Source organism: Talpa europaea (assembly GCF_964194135.1).
Source record: "Talpa europaea genome assembly, chromosome: 14".
Taxonomy (NCBI): Eukaryota; Metazoa; Chordata; class Mammalia; order Eulipotyphla; family Talpidae; genus Talpa; species Talpa europaea.
In genome coordinates, this window is record NC_140082.1 from 15,188,310 (window position 1) to 15,213,538 (window position 25,229).

General features: G+C 35.6%; 1 protein-coding gene across 3 annotated transcripts in view; it reads right to left on the bottom strand.

Annotated features, from left to right (window-relative positions):
- Positions 1 to 20,574, bottom strand: part of HORMAD2 (HORMA domain containing 2) — a gene marked incomplete at both ends in the record, with an annotated part of 58,494 nt that extends 37,920 nt beyond the window's left edge. The window contains 6 exons of one of the 3 annotated variants that reach the window (XM_084253549.1): positions 6,542 to 6,568; positions 7,331 to 7,351; positions 11,828 to 11,864; positions 12,362 to 12,425; positions 15,151 to 15,292; positions 20,497 to 20,574. In XM_084253549.1, the coding sequence (XP_084109675.1) occupies positions 6,542 to 6,568; positions 7,331 to 7,351; positions 11,828 to 11,864; positions 12,362 to 12,425; positions 15,151 to 15,292; positions 20,497 to 20,547 (342 nt within the window). Of the gene's footprint in view, positions 1 to 6,541; positions 6,569 to 7,330; positions 7,352 to 11,827; positions 11,865 to 12,361; positions 12,426 to 15,150; positions 15,293 to 20,496 lie in introns of those variants that run through there. The other 2 variants (XM_084253547.1, XM_084253548.1) reach the window with 2 other exon arrangements.
- Positions 20,575 to 25,229: the final 4,655 nt, after the last annotated feature.

Genomic DNA, 25,229 nt, shown 5'->3' on the forward strand with positions numbered 1-25,229 from the left:
TAACATAACAGATATTACTGAACATCTACTTTGTATCAGACACAGGAGTCACATGGTGGTATGATATGATAGGGGTGAACCTGACCAAAAAAAATCCCTGTTCTTCTAGAATATTCAGCCTGGCAGGAGAGTTAGCCAATAAAGTAAATAAGATAATTTCAAGTAATATTAAATGCTGTGAACAAAATGAACAACATGCTGAGATAAAGTATACACTGGGGCCTCCCCTGGTAGTGCAGCGGTTGAGCTCTGGGTTGCGAAGCTGCCCGCAGCCTCTGCAGCGCTGGTTCGATTCCTGGCTGCCGGGGAGGGTACCACATGGCGTGCAGACCTCTCCTGCCGCCCACTGCTCCTCTCAGCAGTGTATTTCGTCAGTCTGCCTGTTCTGCTCCCCGCTCTGGCTCTGGTGAATTCTCTCACCCTCCCACACTTCTGACTGTACCCACCCAGTGCTTGTATAAATAAATAAATAAATCTTTTTTAAAAAAAAGTATACACTGACTTTAGAATAAATTTAATGGAAGAGGTACTGCTTTGGTTTGGAAGGAACAAGGAGGGCCTCTCTGAAGAGGCGATGGTTGAGCTGAGCCTCAGAGACAAAAGGAATTGGTTATGTGCAGGCCAGAGGGAGGTAGGAAATCCCAGGAAAATGGAACAGCAATACAAGGCTCAAAAGTATCTGGTATCAGAGAGGAGGCCAAATGATTGGCAAAGAGTAAGCAAGGAGGAGCGTGTAGTAGTTGTACAGAGGGTCACCCAAATGATAAAGGGTTTGGATTTTATTCTAAGTAAACTAGAATTCATTGAAGGGTTTTAAGCATGGGTATAATTTGCATTTTTTAAAGATTGCCATGGCTATTTTAACAATGCATTCGGGAAGAAGTAGAAACCATGAGGGCTACTAAGATGTTACTGTGTGACAATGGAATATTACTCAGCATTCAAAAAAGATAAACACATGCAATTTGCAGCAACATGGATGGTGCTGGAAAGGATCATGCTCAGCGAAATAAGCCAGAAAGAAAAAGAAAAATACAGGATGGTCTCACTCATAGCAGGAATCTAGAAAACCTAAATAAGGGACCAGGAAAAAGAATAACTATAAGAAAGGAAAAAATCAAAATCAACAAACAACTATGAACCAGAGATACACTTTGGGGGGGAGGGGGCGGGGATTGCGGTCAAAATCAGAGGGTTGCAATTGTATGGGGAATATAAAAATTAAAAAAAAAAAGATGTTACTGTGTGATTCACAGTAGAATGGCAATAGAAAAACTAGAACAATTAGAAAAGGAATCAGGATATATGACATTAGGTCTTGTTTGCTTCTTCTTGTTTTTTTAATCCTGCTCTAAAAGCTATGTATTACTACTATCTATTCCTATCATTGTTATGAAAGATGGCAAAAAAAGGACAAATTTTCTCATGAAACATACTCTATTTAAAATAAAATTACTGTCTAATAGTTGAATCAAGCTTTTGACCCAGACACATTGAAGTTTGTCCACAGAACTGGAAGAGTTGCTACAGACAGGCAAAGGGTATGAATTAAAGTCAGAACACAAGAAATGTCCTTCATATGTCTGTTTCAGTATTTGTTCCTTGACACTGTGGGAATGAGGATGTTAGATAGATAAAGATTTAGTCTCCCAACTCTACTGATAGTAAATCTTAAAAAATAATTTAATCACAGGCGATCAAGTCCAGGGAAAATTGGCTCATGTTGCTTCAATTCTACGAAGACTGGCTTGTAATTGAGTTAATTTAAAAAGAGAAAAATATTTTGCTAGGGCCTCCCCAGTGGCGCGGCGGTTGAGCGCTGGGTTGCGAAGCTGCCAGCAGCTTCTGCAGCACCAGTTCGATCCCCGGCTGCTCCCCGGCCACTGGAGGAGGGTCCCACATGGCACGCAGACCTCTCCTGCCACCTGCTACTCCCTTCAGCAGTGTACTTCAGTCCTTCTGCCTGCTCTGTTCCCTGCTCTGGCTCTGGTGAATTCTCTCACCCTCCAGCGCTTCTGACTGTACCCAATGCTTGTATAAATAAATAAATAAATCTTTAAAAAATTTTTTTTTTGCTGGCCAGACAGTATACTTGAGAAATCAAACCAAGCTCAGAAGGCTGCTTTGTGAGTACAATAGGAAAGGTATATAAAGCTAAAGTGCCTATAGCAACAGGTTCACTTCACACAGCGAGATATACAGCATCCTGCCCTCTCTTCATTGATACGGGTATAAGTGTCCTATCAAGCAAACAACACTTAATCCTGTCCACTCATGTTTCTCAACTTAACTTTTTGATATCCTGAGCTATACATTTTTTAATTATATCAAAAGCAAGTCCTTCAATAGTTGATAATCTTATCAACACTGTTACTTGGCCCACCTGAATCAACTAATGAAATATTTATGTTTCTAATTGTTTTTACAGAAGATGCTAAACCTTAATAACTTCATCTGACTTTGATCAAGTAAGGTATATTAACAATAGGCACTAGTCTCATCTTCATAAAACTTTTTCCTGTCTTTCAGACTAATGTGTTGCCTAATACAGATGAATCTTTAAACTGCTCTAATGGCTTATTATTCATACTGAATATATTGACATAGACTAAAGCAATTGCAACACATACATCCTTCCCTTCTTCCTCTACGTTCCAGTCCATTGTCAAGACTTTTCAGGTCTCTCCAAAGCATATCCAAAATCCATCTGATTCTTTGCACCTCCATTGCTATTGCCCTATTAAGGTCACCACCATCATACTCCGTCTGATCTGCTTGCTTCCAAACTACTCCTAGTATAAGTCATTCTCTGTTTTTAGACCCCTCCAAAAAAAAATTAAGCTACAAATCACTACTTTGCTTAAAACTTCTCAATGATTTTCCATTGCCTTTAGGATAAGTTTAATGCTTACCTTGGTCCACCAAATCTCATCTGCCTCTGCCTATCTACCTTTTTTTTCTTCTTCTCCCTCACATTTACTAAGTTCTACTCTCAAGGCACCCTTTCTGTCCACAAACATGCAAGATACCTCCCTACCTTAAGGCCATTGGACAACTGTACTTTGGAACATACTCTCTCTTTGATGATAATAGTTATATTTTGGCACTGTCCTAAATGTCCCACATCTACTTATTCTTATGTAGCCAACACTCTGAGATAGGTATTATTATCCTCACTATAGATGAAGCTAGTAAGCGTGGAGTTGGAATGTTACTCCATGCCTGCAATGCTAACTACTAGGCTACTCTGCCAGTCATATGCCACTGTGTCTCACATATCTGCACAGGCTGACTCTGGCCATTCAGTCTCAGTTCAAACAATAGCCCCTCAGAGAGGCCCTCCATGAACTGCCCTCCAACCCCTTCCATCCCTGCCTTGGCACCCTCCAGGATACAACTTTCTTTGATTTTTTTTTTCAACTTTCTTTGATTTTTGCCATAGCATTATGACTATTTGAAATTGATTTGCTAATTTTGGTTTACTTGTTAATTGTTTATCCTCTCATAAGAATGTAAGCTTCCAGAGGGCAGGGATTTTGTCTATCCTATAATTCCCATGTAGTTATACCTCGAGTAATACTATGCACATAAAGGGAACCAAATTAATATTTGTGTAAATATCCAGCCAGTGTTCATGCTTAATTAGGACTTTATTCTAGGGGGATTTTTTGAAATTAAGTTTTATTTGTTTATTTGTTTGTTTGTTTGTTTGTTTATTTTTGCATAGAAGAACTTGTGTGTAGGCCAGAGGTGTGGGGGCATGAAGGATTGAGGATTCACCAGAGACAGAATGGGAGCAAAACAAGCAGACTTACTGAAATACACTCAGGCCATAGCAGTGATAGTGCTGAGACTTAACACCTAGGTCATCCAGGGAGTTCCCAGAAAGACTTTTTTAAATGAAGGCTCTAAAAGCATACTGTGGCTAGAAACACTTATAGTTCAGCTCCTGAACCAGTCTATTAAGAGTAGATATTGACTGGCCCTCCCTCGTGACACAAGGGTTAAGTCTCAGCCATGACAGCATGAGTTCTATCCCCAGTCAGGGAGCTAACCCATATGGCACAACAGACCTCTCCTGTCTCACCTGCTGCTCCCCTCATCAGTGTATTTTACAGATTCACCTGTTTTGTTCCCCACTCTGTCTCTGGTGAATCCTCTCACCCCCGCCCCCACTTGGCACCTCTGGCATATACCCCACTTCTTGTATGCATAAATAAATAGATTTTTTTTTAAAAAAAAGAGTAGACATTGACCACTTCCAATATGTACAAAGGAATAGATGGTGAAACAATAAGATTTTTCTCCTCAAAATATTCATATCCACTAATAATAATATTGCTATTGTTTCTGCAATTTTATTTAGGGAAGGGCACACTTCTAAAATATGAATCAAGAAACATGGCACCATATGAAATAGATGCCAAAGAAAGACAATGTTTATATGAGACTGTTGCTTTGTGAGCATATTGTGAGAATGAGATCAGAGAGGTAAACAGTGTGTAAGTGACTTGATGCAACCATAGTACATCAACCATCAAACAACTTAGCTCCATGGATACTTTTAGGCACTATGAATGTTGCTATACCACATTTATATTGTAATTATTGCTCACTTATTTGGTGATATTTTGCAGCTTTTCATAACCTCAAACATGACACCAAATTTTCTAGTAACCAAAAGTATGCCACATATACAGAGTTTAGGGATCATTGCTATAGCAGGGAATGAGTTTAGGGATCATGGCTATAGCAGGGAAAACCTGTAAATGTTCAAAGTATCTTTTTTCTGGGTCGCAAATTATAGCTCAAAATTTCATGTCATAAGTTTGTGTTTCCTAGCTCCACTATTATGTACATATATATCCTGCATTAAACCTTATTTAATAGTTTTCTTTCCACTCTAAGATTTTTCTGTTAAGTCCAATTTGTTTAGCACTTCACTGCTGAACAATAATTTATTGCATTATGGAAATGAACACTCTATTAACACCTAATTGGGGGTGGGGGGGAGAAACATTTGGAAACTAAATGAGATTAAAAACAAAGATTAAAAAAGAGGTCATTTTGGCATTAAGGAATTATTACCCACATATATACACCAGTTTTCTTCCACTGAGTTCAAACATTATTAATAACCTTGCAAGAAAGGATGCTAAAAGCTAAATTAGTCTTGAATGCTGCCAATTAGTTTAAAACCCATAGGTTTAGAGAGGAAAAATTGAAAGCAAGGGAAGAGGAGGGGAGAAGGTAAGGAGGAAAATAAAAAGAGAAGAATGAAAAGAAAGAACAGAGCTTCTCCCTCCATTTCTGTGCCACAACCACAGATGCCATTCAAAATTTCCCACACAAGTAACTGTATGTGCCCAGGACTATTATATTTACTCTAGGAAGTAGAAAATCCCTGTCCTCAAGAATTCACAAACTGGTTGGGGAAATTAAGTTATCTACATGAATTGCAGGGTCCTGGTAGAAAAAGAATTTACAGAAGAAAGAAATTAGTGTGAACAGAATAAACAGATTTTTGTGAAAGATTTAGCCATAAGTTGGCTTGAGGATGGGTAGAATTCAACAAGCAAAAGAATAAAATCTAGGGCCTCCCTGGTGGCGTAGCGGTTGAGCGCTGGGTTGAGAAGCTGCCCGCAGCCTCTGCAGCACCGGTTCGATCCCCGGTCGCCAGGCGAGGGTCCCACATGGCGTGCAGACCTCTCTTGCCGCCCACTGCTCCCCTCAGCAGTGTACTTCGTCTGTCTGCCTGTTCTGCTCTCCGCTCTGGCTCTGGTGAATTCTCTCACCCTCCCGACTTCTGACTGTACCCAGTGCTTGTATAAATAAATAAATAAATAAATCTTAAAAAAAAAAAAGAAGAATAAAATCTAGAGAGTAGTAAAAAGGTAAAGTTCTAAAAATCTATGAAAAGGTCAAGGGTGAGAATTTAGTTGGGAAAAAAACAGCTTAGAATTATACTTTATAGGGCCTCCCCTGTGGCGCAGCAGGTTGAGCACAACACCATGAAGCTGTCCACAGCCTCTGCAGCACTGGTTTGATCCCCGGCTGCCGGTGAGGGTCCCACATGGCACGCAGACCTCTCCTGTCTCGCCCGCTGCTCCCCTCAGCAGTGTACTTCCGTCCTTCTGCCTGCTCTGCTCCCCGCTCTGGCTCTGGTGAATCCTCTCACCCTCCAGTGCTTCTGACTATACCCAGTGCTTGTATAAATAAATAAAAATAAATCTTTGAAAAAAATTAAAAAAATAATTATACTATATCTTCCAAAAGACCACAAACAGAAAGGATTCAATTATAATAAATAATAAAGTATAGTTTTTATACAAGCAGAGATTCTCAATGTTGAAATGTTAGAAAATAGGCTCAGGTCTATTCAATGCTTTTATCAATACCCCCAGGTAGGTCTGAAAATCTCATTCTCAGTGAAGTGGATCTCACTATGAGTTCCTCAGTTCATATGGTAGTCTAGTAACATAATCTATAGCCTCAACTCAGATAAACATACTTAAATACCTATCTCTAGGTGTGTTCTTACCTCAGGTTCCTTGGGATTTGTGTAAAGCTATTTAAGGAAAAATAAAAAGCATTTAGTTTCTGAAACTACTTTCACAAAATACATTTTTATGTGAAGAATTCAATTTGAGCTGTATTACTGAGTACTAGTAGACATACATACATAATACATATATATAAAAGACATATATCCTTCAAGCTAGAGATAGATATATATATATATTCAATGTTATAAATATTTTCTACATATATATTTCAAGTCAGAGATAAAATAAGCTCATGTTGTGAACACAGAGTCTTCAGAATATTCTGTGGACACTGGCTATAAGGAAAATGATAACTAGGTATTTATAATTACTGTGACTGAACTATAAGTAAATTCTAAATCTATTGTTTTAAATTTTTAAAAATAAATCATAATCTAAGACTCTCAATGTCATCTCATTTTCTTTCTATTCTTAACCATAAACACCATGTTATTCCCAGAAGTATTCAAACCTTCATAAAATCTACAATATTTCAGAAACAAAAAGCTTGAAGTCTATAAACTAACTTAAAAAGTGAGACATTGATAGATAATATAGATGGAGCAGATAATATATCCTATATATTTCCTCTATATTGTAACATACTAAAAAGATACATAGTTTGTGATTTTTTTTACTTAAGGCTTCTAACAGATTCTATTTTAATTCCAAAGTGTCTTACTATAGATAAATTCAGAGAGGGATGAGGAAAGTATTGTTTAATACTTCATTGCTAAAAGACAATGAAGTAGAGATGGAAGCTTGATCTTTAAACATGTACTTACTGTAAGTACTGCCATGTGTAGCTTCAAGACAAAAGAAAACTATTGTTATTATATAATTGCACCAATATGATTGTTATTTTTAATAAAGGTTAATTAAAATATGACTGCAAAGAGGTTCCAAATACTTGGGTAGAAAAAATTATACAGAAGATCAGAAAAAGGGATACTAATTATTTATTTATTTAGGTTGTGCTTATTTCTTCTTCTGGGGAGGAGAGGGATACGAAAGAAAAAAAAAAAAACAAAAAACTATACTTACTCCCTAGAAGTTATATTCTAGTTTGGGAGGCAAAATAATCATCATTATTAAAAATTCAATATGTCACATATTTTCAAAAGTTGTATCTTGAAACTAATTTACTACAGTAAAAATTTTTTTTTTTCATTTTGAAAGGACAGATATATTAGGAAAAAGAGAAAGGAAAAAGAGGCACTGGCATAGATATAGATGGGAAGAAAGTTGCTGCTGCTTTTAAAAGGGACAGGCATGTTAAAAGAGATGCCTGCATAGACACAGGCAGGCAGTTTGCACTGCTACAGTAAAAAATTTTAAGTCTGATATAAATCTATAAAATGCTTATTCTCCCTATATACACATTACTACAAATTCTCTGTGCTTGAAAAAGTAATAGATATATAGAAACATAATTATATATTTTTATATATGATAAATATACATGACAAATTTTTTGAAACTAGAATATAAATTTTAGGACCATAATTTATAACAAATTATTCATCAATTTCACCCAAAGGGCTAAAACTTTAGTGACACTGTGTGGATGTTTTGGTTACTGCAGACAATTAATTTTAAAACTACACACTGAAACTAATTCATATTAATTATTCAATTAAAAGTTCATTCATTTATTCTCTGATTCAAAAATAGCCATGGCTCCTGATTTCAGGGAAAATGCAGTTCAACAAGGGAGAAAACATTAAAGAAATCATACAGATCAGCACATTGTTACAACTGGGTTAATGTTGGGTTAATTGCTATGAAGCAGCAGCATAAGGTACTTGAGAACACTAATTAGAGGGAAAATCTAGGATGGTGTAGGGAGCAGGGATGGAGAGGTGTCAGGGAAGGCCTCCTCAAAAAAGTAAATATTTATGCTAAGATCTGAAGGAGAAATTGGAGTTGACAGGGCAAAGGGTATAAGGAAGAAAACGTTCCAGATAAAAGAAATAATATATACAATGGTAAACCCATTTGGCATATTCCATAATCCTTATGTGGCTTGAACATGGTAAGCAATGGTGAGAGAGATGCCTTGAAAAGACAGATCATAAAAGGCTTTGCAGATTATGTGAAGGACTCTGAAGTTTACTTTGAAAGCCATGAAAGAATTTAGGCACAAGACATGATCAGACTTAAGTTTTTGAAAGAATATATTGTGGACAGTGGGTAGGAATGGTAAGGGATTGAGAATGGGAATGAGAAGTCAGAAGGTTATATGGAACTGAAGGGTAAATGAAGATTGCTCAGGTTTTTTGCGCCATTGGCCTCTGTGGCTATCACCTGCAGTCTTGAATGCAGGGAGCGCTTGGGAACATGGGCTCAGGGTCCACATATCTGATAATGGACATCTGGAGTATGGCGTAGGTATGAATAGATGGGCACACCTGAGCCTGGAAGCTGAGAATATAAGGACGGAACAGTGACAGGATGGTGTGGGGGAGAACGGCTATGAGAGGAAGAGACCATGACACAACACCAGAGAGAGTAAAGATTTGCCAAGGTCTGGGAGGCCTGCCAGCCTCCTACCCCCATCACCACCCACCTGCCTGCCCTGAACCTGGATGCCTCACTACAAATAGTGTAGAAAGATCATTAAAAGTCTGAAAAAGCTACTGAGGGCTCCAGGACTCTCCTTTGCTCTCTCTGCCCCACTGTCTGCCTGCACTACAACAACATCATATTTTTATAACGACTTTCTTAAAATACAAATTAATGTTTATTTTAAAAAATTCAAGCATAATATAATACAGGCCCCCCCCAAAAAATCTGTAAAAATAACCTAAAATTTCACAATTAGAAATACAATAATCATCTTCAACACAAGAGATGTTTTAAGATCTCTAGATCTTGACTTTTTTAAAGCACTAATTATTTTTAAAGCACTAATTATTTCTACTAGTAATGAGGGCACCCTGGGAAAAGTAATAACAACTGAAAAACATCATAAATACTACTTACTTAAGTCACTCGTCTAAGGTGTTTTTTTTTTAATCTCCCAAAACAGTAACGTTGATTGATTCATCCTTACGTGTAGTAAATTAAATAGAAGTAAAATAAATCCATCCAACTAGGTATATACTCTTTCTACATTACACTGTTATTTTAGTATATGTAATATTGTAATTATTTAAGAAAAGACTCTTTTAGATTGTGATCTCTTGAGTGAAGGAATCACATTTCTCTTATTTTCATCTCCTCCAGTACCAAGGCACCATGTGTGGCACAGATTAAATAAGCAAGAAAGGAAAGGAAGAAGGCTGGAAGGGAGGGAGGAAGGATTAACGCGCAGTTCTTATCATGTCCAAGGCATTGCTCTTAACATTTTTAGATCAACAGTTCTCAGAGTATGATCCCTAGACCAGCAGTCTCAGCATCACCTGGAATTTGTCTGAAATGTAAATTCTCACATCAGAAATTTGGGGGAAGAGCTTAGAATGTGTTTTAACAAGTCCACCGGCTGATCCTGATGCAAGCTAATGCTTACAAACTTCTGGTTTAGATCTCTAAAATCTAGACATGTAAAATCTAACTCAAATTTAATTCTCAAACAATCCTAAGGGCGAGGTTATATTATTGTTACCATTTTATGTGTGAAAAAAAATAAGGTGCCAAGAGGTAGCTTACTTGCCCGATGTCACAGAGATTTTAAAAGGCAACACTGGGATTCACTGCGGACTGATTTCAGAATTCAAGCTCTTAACGATATTGTACTGTCCCTCAACAATAGACACTAATGAAGTGTTGCTAAATGAATGGATGAAAGAGAATGAACAGTGTTCAGCACACCAATGATAGAGTTGATAGCCAAAATGTCTTTTTTTATATAAAAATATGAAAAATGAAAAAATCAATATTTCAATTTCCAATATGGGGGAGGTGCTGACCAATTTAAAAAGACATCAGTTTAAAAAGATGGGTTCCTAAAAGCTCCCCTTGGCCAGGTGTTAACTCTTTAGTTGCTATATTGTAGAGTGGTCTGGGGAGATCCCAAAAGAGATACTGGTGGAGTGAGAGTGAGGTCTAATGGGGGTCACTTGAGGTCTCAGAGAGGCAGTTATTTACTGTCCCATACACAGTATTTCAAAATTTTAACAACAGGTATAGGTGGGCTATTGGGAAACAGCTGATCATCAGCACTGCATGTGAATATCATTTTTCTTCTTCCATGGTTTATTAGATCTTTGTGTGCATAATTCTATATCTATTTTATATTTGTATCCCTCAGTCCCCCAACCAGTGTTGAAAAATCATAAGAATAATTGTTCAATGAAAAAAGGAATGTACAAGTGCACAACATAAACCAGCGCAAGGCTTATTCACCTCAAAATTTCTTTAAGGAATAGGGATTGAGAAAAAGTAAAAAGAAGACACAGATGGGAAAAGGAGTAGTAGAAAGTTCATTTACACACATTTGTTTTTTCAACCAGGACTAAGAGTATTTTCCCAGTTGTCTTGGACAACATGAAAGATCAGATGAATTTAAAATTTTTAACAAAATTCAAGCTACAAAACTATATTGAGGGAAAAGGGTGTTATATGTCCATCAAACACAGTGAACAAACAACTAAGATAGAATAAAAACTAACGGGCCACCCCAGTGGCGCAGCGGTTGAACGCTGGGTTGCGAAGCTGCCCACAGCCTCTGCAGCGCCAGTTCGATCCCGGGCTGCTCCCCGGCCACTGGAGGAGGGTCCCGCATGGCGCGCAGACCTCTCCTGCTGCCCGCTGCTCCCCTCAGCAATGTATTTCGGTCCTTCTGCCTGCTCTGCTCCCCACTCTGGCTCTGGTGAATTCTCTCACCCTCCCGAGCTTCTGACTGTACCCAGTGCTTGTATAAATAAATAAAAACAAATCTTAAAAAAAAAAAAAAGAATAAAAACTAACTAGCCAAGTCCATCTTTTCCTTTCATATCTGAAACTTGAATAGCTACTATTTTGAATATATTCAATGTGCTAAATGCCAGATTATTGCCCCTGTCCCACATCCTGTGGATCTCTTCCAGTGACTTCAGAGGAAATACTGTGGTCGGGTCATAAAGATATGAGTGAGTATGCAATAGAGAAAAATGAGGGTTTCATTTCTAATTGATGTAACTGAGACATCAACAGGAAAACAGAGACAAAATAAAACTCGTTCATAAATGCAAATGAAGGTACTAGTACGCTATTAAAACACAACAAAATAAAATATAAACTTTTTTTAAGGAATAAAAGATTAGCCTTTGATCCTGCTGTAAATTTTAAAACATTCTTACATATCTCTTTTCCAAAGCGTCAAAACAACCTTGAATCCTGTCAAGAAATAAATGTTTGATGTCAATTGGACCAGATGTTAAGGGGGGAAAAAAATCCAAGTACAGAACTGATTTACATTTTTTTATTTGAAAATTAACAATCATTTTACTTTTCCCACTTAATTATTTTTTTAAACTCCCAGCAACATCTTGATAGAACTTTATAAATAATACGTAAACAATTTGAGATAGGAAAATACATCTTATTTTTCTTTTTGGCTTCCATAATATTTAGGACACTGGCATGCAAGCACAAGATAAATAATCACATTCTAGTTGATGTTTTTCTTTCTTTATACAAGTTCATTTTCACCAAAAACAAAACAAAGTCACTATCTTAAAATAATACTGAATAAATGTTACACATTTCTAGGAAATTATAAAAAAAGAAAAGACTGGCTTTAAGAACATAGTACTGCCTAATAAAGTCTAATGGGTAATTTCAGTCATGATAAAAATAATGTTGTTCAACTTTTGTGGAACTTCAGTTCTTACCATTTGATAATATGCAGTGACCCAGGACATTTTTTGTCTTCTCGGAGGATTTTTAAACTGAGATCTATGAAAATAGAAACACAGTTTATTTTCATAAGCTGTACCAAACTGTCTGGACTAAATAAGGGTATTTTTAAAGTATTTTATTTATACAACTTACTGAGTGTTATAGCTTACAGAAACATTTTGATCTCTATTTTAAAAATAAACCCTATGTTGCTAATTGATTTAATTCTAACTTTGATTAAAGTTTACAGTCGCCCCCTCCTACAATAACACAACTGAGTTGGTTGCAAAATCTATTCATGTCACTCTTTGCTTTTACCGAATTCTAAGTAATTATGAGATGCACTGAGATAATCTCTATGAAAAATTTAAAACATACACCTCAACCTTAAGTTATTATTCTGATAATTCTCCCCTTAAAAGAAAAGATGAAAATATTCTTCATGGATTAGTGTCAAATACTAATTTTCACCTGAAATTTAACTACTTTACTATATTTAGAAAAGAATAGGAAAATCCTGAGAATTTTGATTTACTTCAGTCCAAAATCAATCACTAATACAGGTACGATGATACATAAATCTCTTCACCTTTTCAACTATTGTTTTCCTATCCTAAAAAGAGACATCATTTTTAACTCTATTGAGAGATATGAAAATTATTCCATACTGGTATAACTTAGAGATTACCAAAAAAGAGAGTGACACAGGAAAATTGAACATTTTTCTGATGGTTGGAACTTTTAAGCATAAACATGAGAGAAAGACAAATAACTTTTATTAAAAATGTTATACACACATGAAATTTTATGAAATGATATTATCCCCATGCCTAGGAAAGTGATTGGCACAAAATGAGTGCTTAATTACCCAAAACATGTCTTTTTCTAATTCTATGTTTCAAACAAAAAGAAAAATTGCAGATATATACTATACATGAATGTATTCACTATTACAGATTTAAATCATAAAGACCAAAAAGGGACATAATACAAACTAGGTTGTCAAGATTGCAAATATGCTTTTCTGTTTATAGTACTCATGTATTTTATACTCACGTATTGAATCAAATGTTACTTGAGAAAATTAAATAGGAATGAGGCCGAAGTGTATAATGACATATAGATGTGAGAAATTGTTATATAGTAAGATTTTGAAATAAAATATCTTAAAAGAAAACTTGTAGCTTTATATATTTATTTTCCAAATAACAATTCTCATTTTAGTGACAAACCAATAAGATAATTTTAATTGTTATCACATTTCAACCTTTCAAACAAAAATAAGAAGAATTTGGAAAATTGAAGATGTTGGAGTAAGAAGCAAACTCTGAACCTGTGAATAATGTCCTGAATGAACTCTACCCGGACATTTTTATGAACTACATCTCCAGGCTAAAGAGATTTTAGGTGCTGAGGACTACAATTCCCAGCGTGCTCTGAATTTGATTTTCTGAATGGGGGATTGCTGGGAACTAGGGGTGAAGTTATCAGTTATGCTTAGCTTGTAACTGAACACATGGGCTCAGGCACTCTTGCTTTTCTACCTCCCTGGTTCTGCTGGAAGGAGATACATGGAGGAAAGATATGTAGAAATACTTGAAAGAAGGACTTTGGAAAAGATACATGGATGAGAGTACACATGAAGAAGCTGGTTCTTGTTTCTTGGCAGAGACAATGGCAGCCTTTATCTTGACCTTACTATGGATTATGTGGGTATTTCACATTTTCTCTCTTTCCTTCTGTCCCAGCACTCTGGGACCTACATAAGCCCTTTCTTGTGGTTCATTGCCCTAAGGTACCTAAGGTACTTTAGACTTGTGGCAAGCTTTTGGGCCTCAGTGGCCTGACTTCAGGCCAGGCCTGTTTGGCGGGGCATTAACCTACAAAGGGATGGGTAATTTTTGGAGTTTGTTGTTATTTGAAATTCTTCCTTCTCCTTTTCCTTCTCCTTACTCTTCCTCTCCCCCCATCCCACACCATCCTACCCTATCCTTCTCCTTCTCTCCATGCCAATTCTATTAACAATCTTTCACATTAAGAATTTGCTTCTTTTGCCTTTGTGTGCACAGATGGCTAGATCCCACAACAGTTTGGGGTGACTTGATAGCACACTAACAAGGAGTCCTGGGTAGATTTTTTTTTAATATAAGAGAAGGAAAAGGTGTCAGAAGCAGCTTATACTATAAGGTCATGAGATTGTAAGTTTAAGAACATAAGAAACAAAGGGAAGGAAAGTAGAAGACCTGGCAGTTGAGAAAAAAACTAAGCTGATTAGAATGATAATGGTCTCAATATCTGTGTTAATCAACAAATGGATTTGGTGTGAGTATACATTTTCCCAGTATATTTATATGCACTAAGAGGAAGATGAGGTTTTTCTTTGTTTTTTTTTTTAACCTGGCTCCATTAAACTTCCTCAGTGCCAAAGTACAGCTCAAAAAAACAAATTTAATTGAGGCACAAAATATTCAGTTCCACAGCATCCAAACAGATTTTGATCTGGCTGCTGTTTTTAATGGGTATGGTTTAGAATTACTGGACTTCATATAGATTTCTTTTTTTCTTAGTCTGTTATTTGGTATCTAGCCAGGTACTAACATAAAACCTATAAGTATAACCACTAAACATAGTGAAATTAAAATGAAAAGTAAATTAGCAAATTGATCTTGATGAACAGACTCATAATTTGGAATTAGCAGCCTGTGAGAAATAAAAGGCTTACTCCTGCCAAAAAAAAGAAAAGGCCTACACCAGTCAAATTAACCATTTAATTATACTTTACCATCCAAATGGCGTTCTCCATAAGAGCTCTCTGGAAACAGACCCCTTAGATATGTTATACATGAAATACAAGTAGCAAAAAGTTTCTTCACCATTATCAGTGACTCATGCTCATTAGTGATTTGGGATGGGAAAATTGTTTCCTGTGGAAAAAAGATGAAAATGATTAGTATTCCTTAATGTTTTCACCCTATCAAGCCATTACCATAAATACAATGGAAAGATTTTCAAAACTTCAAATCTGATACCTTTATAGCTAATTATGGGATCAGTCCCCTCAAAAGCATCAGACAGACTTTCCTCAATAGCCTCAGAGTAGATCTTGGGATGAGAACAGAACTAGAGGGCAATCAAGGCTTTGTGAGTTGCAGGAGATTAAAGAATGCAGATTGTTTTGGATTGAGAGCAATGAAAGTCCTGAAGACTAAAACAGGTTTCCGTTCTTGCCTAAATCCTTAGCCCGCTAATGGAAGAAGAGATCTATATGTCATAAGCTTCTGCCCTTTTCTAGGTGAAGAAGCAATCAATCGTCTCTTTTAAGACCTAGAAGACTGACAGTTTGAGTCTCACCCAGTTCTAGGTTTATCAATAAACATGTTCTCTCTAAGAATCTCATCCTTAGTCTGAGAGTAAGGATAAGATCACTCCCTTCTTGTCTGTAATGTGGATTCTTCCTCTCTGTCCTTATGCCCCAGGTCCTAAAATGCAGGATAAATACACCTGATTTGCTCCAGTTTTCTTTAGACTTTACAACCCTGGGAATTCTCCATATGAATGCATTGTTTTTTCTTTGTTTATCCATCAGATGCTATTTTGATTACTCATCCTGTTCAAGAACCAGAGGAGTATGGGGTGATTTATTTTGTGCTTCAACATAATAAAAAAGGAAACAGGGTTTTGAATATTGCATTAAATTAGATCTCCACAAGTGTAAACATTAATATTTAGAACTCTATTTAAATGAGGTTGGGAGGCTAGAAAGAGTAACAACACATGCATTAATCAGCAAACTACAGGGCCCAATATGCCTTGATTCTCCAACAAGAAATGATAGTTTCCATCTCTGGTAGAACTGAAGAGAAGATTCCCCAGAGGTTATTTAGGAGATCATTAGCCTTAGATTCAGGGACATACACATTGTTCTCACCATGAATGCACTCTCCAATCTGTTCTCTCTTCTGATGTTTTGCTTCTAATTAAACCCTATTTGTTGTTCAAATAATTGATTGCACAGGTAAGGCAGAGTAGAAGAGCAAAGACAATTACTCAAGTAATTCAAGACTATTTATTTCACAATGATCCATGGATTCGAGACCCTTTTCACATGTCTCAGAACCCAATACAATCTTTCCTTCACTTCCTCAATTCTATACTATTCTCAAAATGTCCAAAGCTCCCTATCATTGACTTCTAGGTTCCTGTACTCTCTAACTTTCATGCAGTGTGTGATACTTCTGCCCCTCTCTCCCTCTTCTCTCAGCTGCCATTAACACAATTTTCTTATGACTCTTCACTTATCCTTCTGTATCTTGCTCAATCTCTTATTTTTTCCAGTTTTTTTTTTTTCCTTTTAAATGTTGGTCCTACCTAGAATTCTGTCTTCAGTCCTTTTTTTCCCTCTAACTCTCTTCTTAGGTAATTTCATCTAGCCTCACAGCTTCAGTTACAGCCTATACTTCAAGTCCTTTTTTATGTTCTGAACCCCAGTTCTATATTTCTATCCTCTGAGCATCTGCACTTAGGCCACTCTGTAGACTTGTCAAACTCAGTTCATAGCTATCACTTTGAAATCTGATCCCAAGTTTCCTGCAAATGAATCAACATCCATTCCAATCATCCAGACTAGAAGTAGCACATATTTGGCTTCTCTCCCTCCTTTATACCCCGTATCCAATCACTAAGTCCTATTTATTCTCTCTAAAAGAGATCTAAAATCCATTTTCCCCATTCCCTTCTCATTGCCACTGCCTTGACTCAAAACATACTTACTTCACCCCCTTTATTACTGCAGAAGGCCCTGATCTCCCTGCCATTCAGTCTTTCTGCCTTCAATCTTTCCTTCATATTACCATATTATCATGATTAACTTCAAAGAATATAAATCTTATCATGACACTCCCGGTATTCATATAGATAGAATTCAAATACCTCTGTGTGACATTTGAAAACTGTTAAAATTTTATCCTTGCTTAGTTTTCCTTCCTCATCTTCTCCCCTCTCTGACTCTACTCCCATATCCTCTCCTATGCACCTTTCTCTCTAGCTTTGTGGTGCTACTACTGCTCTTCCTCTATTATTCTACTACCATATATTTTCACATCTTTGTGTTTAATCTAGAATTTTTCCAAATACTAAGGCTCTTTGAGTTGCCAGATATTCTACAAAAAGTATCACTATTATCAATGGTTTGTTTCTAAAGTTCATATATTGTGCATGTGTATATAAATATATGACAAACTAAACAATTTATACAGTTGTTCTTAAATTATTGGATAATCTGCCTTAAATTAAATGCCATATTAGAAATGTCATAAGAGAGTGACAAACATGTATGAAGATGTAGGAGTATGTTAGAAGAGTCTACCAACTAACAGTATTCTTGCATAAAGAGTATTTCCTGATGGGGCCTCCCTGGTGGCGCAAGGAGTTAAGACGCAACCTATGACGCTATCCACAGCCACTGCAGCATGAGTTCAATCCCCGGCCAGGGAGCTACCCCATGGCAAAGCAGACCTCTCCTGACTCACCCGCTGCTCCCCTCAGCAGTGTATTTCAGTTGATCTGCCTGTTCTGTTCCCCACTCTGTCTCTGGTGAATCCTCTCACTCCCCCCCAAGCCTGTACCCCAATTCTTGTATATATAAATAAATAAATCTTTAAAAAAAAAGAATAATTCCTGATGGATAGTTTATGTTGAGTATCTTGAGTTATCATTTCAATATGTTTGTCATATCATTCAATGCTCACTGTGTGCATGTGTTAACACAAATATATAATTTGATTATTTGTCATAATTAGTCTATGAGACTGTTTTGTATCTTCTTTAATCCAAGCACAAACTGTCTTATTAACTCTAGCTAGTATTATGTGAATACATTATCACCTAAAAGTATTTTCCAAATATTGATGAATTAGACTATTACAATTAAGAACTTCTGTTCACTAATACACCATTAAGAGCAACGAGGAAACTCAAGAGTGGAAGAAGATATAATCAATACATGTCTGACAAATGATTCATATAGAATGGGTAAAGAACTCCTCAAAATCATTGACCATTCCAAATACCATTATTCATAAGAGGTCCCAAAGTGGAAAATACCCAATTATTCATCAACAGGAAGATGGATAAATTAATTGGTATATATCCACAATGGAATGCTACAGAATAATAAGAATTAATGATCTATAACTATACTTAACACATAATGCTGAGCAAAAGAAACCAGATACAAATGAGCACTCCTGTACTCATTTATATAATTTATATAAAGTACAAAAGCAGTAGAAACTAATTTACACTGTCAGAAATCAGAATTGTTAAGTATCTGGTTACCTTACTTATTCAAATTCGGGGTCTTGTTACTACACTACATAATTCCAAATGTTCAAGCTTTAATAATCCTATTAGTTAAAACAAATATGACTTTATATAAGAAAGAATTCTCAATAAGTTTTTCATATCTATAGAGCTCTTTTAGACATTCTACCTATGATTTTGCTATGCAAGCTTGCATCTTTGGTACACTATTTAGTGGTAATGAATTATCAGTTGATCCTTTTTGTCAAACCACATTACATACAGTTGTTTAAGGGTATACAATAAAATTAATACTTTTGCATGTATGATGTAACAACCATTTATAAAATTAAATAGCCTGAAAGTATAAAGACACTTTAAATTTATAACCTATAAGGGCACATATAGTAATGCAGATCAATAGTTAGAATAGACCTCTAGATTTCTGCTACTTCATAGTACAGGAATTTTTTGCCTAGTTCAGCTGGTTTTAAGAGTTTTTATTTTAAAAGTTGTTACTGATTTTTTTTTTTTTTGGTCGACGCTTTTTTTTATGTTTTTATGGATGACTAAAATGAAGATACTATGACAAAATAATGGAAAACACATAACCTTTTTTTATGGAGGTAACTTGGTTTACAATGTTGTTTGTTTTAGAGGTATAGGATCTCCCTGTTCAGGTCTTAGTAAACCACCAAAACACCCATAGTCCACTGTGCTCCCTCCCCATTGTAAATTATTTTAATAAGATAATGTGCTAATGATAAAAGTGATACTTGACAGCTTAGCTGTCGAGTTACATGACATTAGGCAAGCTATTTTATGTGTCTGTGCTTTAGTTTCCTGCTTATTGTGTGGGTTAACTGAAACAATATAAAGCCCTTGGCACACAGCCCTGCGCATGCTAAGTGCCAAATAAATCTTACTTTTATAGTTATTATTATTGTTGTCTTAAGTATTAAATAGCATAATCATATAGTCACTTAAAATTTTCTGGGAGATCTAGCTCATGTAGTCCAAACTATAAAGATCTGTTTATATCAAAAGGTCAACTTCTTAATTTGCAGTGAGCAAAATAATTGCCAAGCTGATTGCAATTTATATATCCAACTCAGCATTTTCCCCTCAGGAAGGAAGCACACTTAGGAAACAAAATGAGATCAGAAGTCTGCTTGGTGAGTATGCTGAATAATGACTTGCTTTCTCTCTGCCCTAGTTCTCTTTCACCTCAGTCTTTCCTATTTCTGCTATAGTTCAATAGTCCTAAAACCATTATTTTATCCACTTTCCTGATCAAACCCACCAACTTTCTATTGATTAGAGAACAAAGTATATATTCCTTAATCTCTTAATTCTTCTAAGTTGTACTGTTTAACTCTTTCACATGTATGTAATGCACACACTACTTTGTGTATTAACTCAGTCCCAGCATCCAAATTCATCTCAGTGTTCTCTCCTTCAATTCTTATAATTGCATCATGGTGTGCATTAGAAGTTTCCTAATTTTTTCAGGAAGTGAATGTTTAACAAAGAACCATTCTTTTTAGACATCTGCTTGTCTCTGATTTCTTATACTCCAGAAAAAAATCTAAATATATAAATATAAAACATGCATGTTACAAAGTTACTTTTAGAAATCTAATTTTCTAAACATTCACAGTCCATTAGGCAGTTAAAATGTAGACATATTCTGCCAGAATGTTAAGTGCCAATTAACTGAGAAAACTGCTGTTCAAAAAAATAAATAAATAAAGCACCAAAGCTTCAAGTCATGATTTTAAACTAACTCACTAAATAGTCATTGATTTTCTCTTAATTCTTAATATACCTTAGATGTCTTGTGAATTCTGACAGAGTGACAGAGTTGAGCAGTGGCCATTATAGGAATGTATCAGGATTCTTTAAACAAGTCTAACCTATTAAAAGAAATAAATTTTAGAGATTTGCTTAACATAACATTTTAATAACCCTTTGTTATTTTGCCCAATTTCAAAGTGAAAAATTCCAAAAACAAGTGAAAAACTAAAATCAAGGACAGTTAAATATAAACTTTTCTAGATTGTTCAGTTTAGTGAGAAAATAACTGAGCTAATTTTGAAGAGGCAAAGAAGAAAGAATACAAAATAGTTCTATCAGACCACAGTAAATTATAAAATGATTTTAGGTTGAAAAAAAAATCTTCACTTTGAATTTTCCAAAGAACAATATGATTAGCACTGAACTGTATTCTTTGGAAAGTTAATTTAATAAACAGCTTTATCTTCACTACTAATTTTTTAAATAAATTTGACATAAGGCCTTTGGATTAATTTTTCTAACTATCCAATGAAAATTTAAGCTGAGTTACTTGTTCCCAAAGACATTTGAAGGAGAAAAATAAACTGTAAATCACCTAAAGAATCAAAAATATGTTTTACTCATCCTTGCTATTCCTTCAGGGTATAACAGTGCTCTGTATACAGGAAGGGCTCAAAAACTTTTATTGAATTAAATTTATGTATAATTGATTTACAAATTCAAACCAAAAGCTAAAGTATATATTCATACCCATTAGGGCTGCTGTTTTTAAAAATGCAAAATAACAAGTGCTAGTGATGATGCGGAGAAACTGAAACCTTTGTACACTGCTGGTGGAAATGTAAAATGATTTAGTCACTATGGAAAACAGTAGGTAGACAGTTCCTTAAAAAGTTAAACAGAAATACCATATTTCCAGCAAGTCTACTTTTGGGTATATATCCAGAAGAACTGAAAGCAGGGACTCAAACAAATACTTGTATACCAATGTTCACAGCAGTATTATTTACAATAACAAAATTGTAGAAATAACCCAAATGTCCATCAACAATGATCAATAAATGGATGTTAGTGTGATATATGGAATATTAGTCAGCCTTAAAAATAAATGAAATTCTAAAAAGTGCTGCAACATGCATGAATCTTGAAAACATGCTAAGTGAAATAAGCCACACATAAAATGACAAATATTGCATGATTCCACTTATATGAGGTAGGAGTAGTCAAATTCATAGAGGCAGAAAGCAGAATTGAGATTAGCAGGGGCTGGAGGGTGAAAGGAGTGGGAAGTTTAAGGTTCTGTTCAAGGCAATGAACATTTTCTAGAAATGAATAATGGTGACGGTTACACAACACTCTAAATGCTCTTAGTGCTACTGAATTATATACTTGAGAATAAGTGAGGTAGTCAGTTTTATCTCATGTATATTTTACTTCAATGAGAAGTTAACATTTAAAATACATCTAGTTCTCACTTTTGTTGTTTCAGTTACACAAAAAAGTGACATTCAAATGTCTTAACATCATATGGGGGTTTCTTTCAAGGTTTTTTTTTTAAAGATTTATTTATTTTTATACAAGAGCTGGGGGGAAAAAAAAGAGCTGGGGTACAGGCCAGAGGTTTGGGAGGATAAGAAGATTCACCAGAGACAGAGCTGGGAGCAGAACAGCAGACAGACTGAAAGCACTGCTGAGGGGAGCAGTGGGTGAGAGAGGAGAGGTCTGCTGTACCATGTGGGTATCCCCCTAGCTGGCCAGGAATCGAACCTGTGCTTCATAGGCTGCGGACAGCTTCACAGAGAGGTGCTCAAACAGCTGCGCTACCGGGGAGGCCCATGTTTCTTTCAAATAAATTTCCATTCAAATAAATTTCATTTTGGATCATCCAGGATAGCCTGTGGCTTGTTTTATGTATAGATTAGTGCAAAATTTTGGAAGAGCTTGCAAATAAAAGTGCAGAATTATTTGAAGACACTGCCACAAGGTGGTGACAGAGATCATAAACAGGAATTATTTAACTTCTCTCAAATTCTTCAGAGCAGCACAAGGGGACGCTCCTAAAATATTTTATGAGATTGAAAATCACCTAATGGTTCTTTGGTTCTTAAATATTCCGATACACACACACACACACACACACACATATATATATGATCAGCACTGAACTGTATTCTTTGGAAAGTTAACTTAATAAAAAGCTTTATCTTCACTACCAATTTTTAAAATAAATTTGACATAAGGCCTTTGGATTAATTTTTCTAATTATCCAATGAAAATTTAAGCTAAGTTACTTGTTCCCAAAGACATTTGAAGGAGAAAAATAAACTGCATATTGGGCAAAATAACAGAGGGTTATTAAATGTTATAAATATATAATTAGTGTATATATACACAAGATTTATTTATCTATATATAAAAGATTTATTAATTTATGCATACAAGAGCTGGGGTATAGGCCAGAGGTGTGGGGTGTGAGAGGATTCACCAGAGACAGAATGGGGAGCAAAACAGGAGGACTGACTGAAATACACTGCTGAAGGGAGCAGCCAGCGAGACAGGAGAGGTCTACTGCTCCATGTGGATTGACTCCCTGGCCAGGGATCAAACTTGTGCTGCAGTGGCTGCAGAGAACTTCATGGTGTTGACATTTAAGGCCTTGCACCACCAGGGAGGCCCCATATATATGTATTTTTTTAACCACAGAGTATAACCTTCATTTCTGAATATAACCTTCACATCTGATTCAGCACATTAGTTGGGATGCCTCTCTGACAACTTCAAGAAGTAAAATGGGAAAAATAAGTACAAGAGTTTAAGCTCTAATTCTGGTCTATTAAACCATGGTAAATTACCCCCAACTGGGGTAGTTATTAGTTTTAGAGCTAATAAATGAAAGGAATAATTATTTTTAAATAGCTTTCTATATTGGTGGCTTTTTATGATTTCTCTATGATCATAAGGCATTCTGGTGGCATTTCTAGATAATCAAGCACTGAAAATAGCATAACTAATTAGAACACAATTCATTCACATTCCATATTTTTTGAATGTATGAATAGCCTAGATTAAATTTATATTATCACTGAAAACTCTGAAACATTCAAAATACTTGCTTTTGAGAAAGGATTCAAAACTAGTCACTATTAGTATCCATGAGGAATTAACATCGATAAAGTAAGTAAAGTTAAATTTCATAACCACATACAAATGTATACATGGAAAAATAACCAGCAGCATAATCTAGTAGAGGCTTTGTAGCTAACAAACCAGGATTCAAATTCTGCTCACTTACTTAGAAGCTGTATGACTTGATCAAATAACTTAATCTTTCCAGGAATCAGTTTCCTTTTTGTAAAATGGAAATTACTGAATTGATAAGAATATAATCTTCTCAGGGCTCTTACAGTGTTTATAAGATTATGTATTTATCTGGAGAGGTAACATACATAATATTGTGGGTTAGTAACTGGGCTATTTTGGAGCCAAGCTGCCTAAGATCAAATCTCAGTCTCCAGCTCACTCACCATAGGATCTTGGGTCGTCTCAGTCTCCCCATCTGTAAAATGGTGATTGTAATAGTACCTACTTTGTAGGTGTTTTGTAAGTACTAAATGAGTCATTATTTATAAGGCAATTAAAACACTGACACATATTTCAATATATGTAACAAAGCATGTTTGCTTTTAAAAAATATCTACTATTAATGTTTGAACTCCTAGTTTTCTCCTAGCCTCCCAGTTGTTCTTTACTGTCCTCTTCAAATTTTTTTCTCCTGCCCATTTCTTAGCTTTTGGTGTTCTTCAGGATCTGTCCTAGGAAGTCCTAGCCAGGGCAATAAGACAAGAGAAAGACATCCAAGGAATCCAAATAGGAAAAGAAGAAGTCAAACTATCACTATTTGCAGACGATATGATATTATACATAGAGAACCCCAAAAACTCCACAGAAAAGCTAATTCAACTCATCAATCAGTTCAGTAAAGTGGCAGGATACAAAATCAACACGCAAAAGTCAGTAGCCTTCCTATACACAAACAATAAATCTGAAGAAGAAGAAATCAAAAAGACCATCCCTTTTGTTATTGAAACAAAAAAAATCAAATATTTGGGAATAAATCTAACAAAAGAGGTAAAGGACCTATACAAAGAAAACTATAAAACACTGTTAAAAAAAATAGAAGAAGACACAAAGAAATGGAGAGACATCCCCTGCTCGTGGATTGGAAGAATAAACATTATTAAAATGGCCATCCTTCCAAAAGCAATATACAGATTCAATGCTATTCCAATCAAAATTTCAATGTCATTCTTCAAAGAAATAGAACAATTATTGATGAAATTCATATGGAATCACAAAAAACACCGAATAGCCAAAGCTCTCCTGAAAAAAAAAGAAGGGAATGGAGGCATCAGACTCCCAGACTTCAAACTATACTACAAAGCCATAATCATCAAAACTGCATGGTATTGGAACAAGAACAGACATACAGACCAATGGAATCGAATAGAAAATCCAGAAATAAACCCACAGATTTACGGTCAACTAATCTTTGACAAAGGAGCAAAGAATATGCATTGGAGCAAAGAAAGTTTGTTCAATAAATGGTGCTGGGAAAACTGGGTCGCTACATGCAAAAGAATGAAGCTTGACCACCACCTCACACCATACACAAAAATCAACTCAAAATGGATTAAAGAACTAGACATAAGACCTGAAACCATAAAATATATAGAAGGAAATATAGGCGAAACACTACGTGATTTG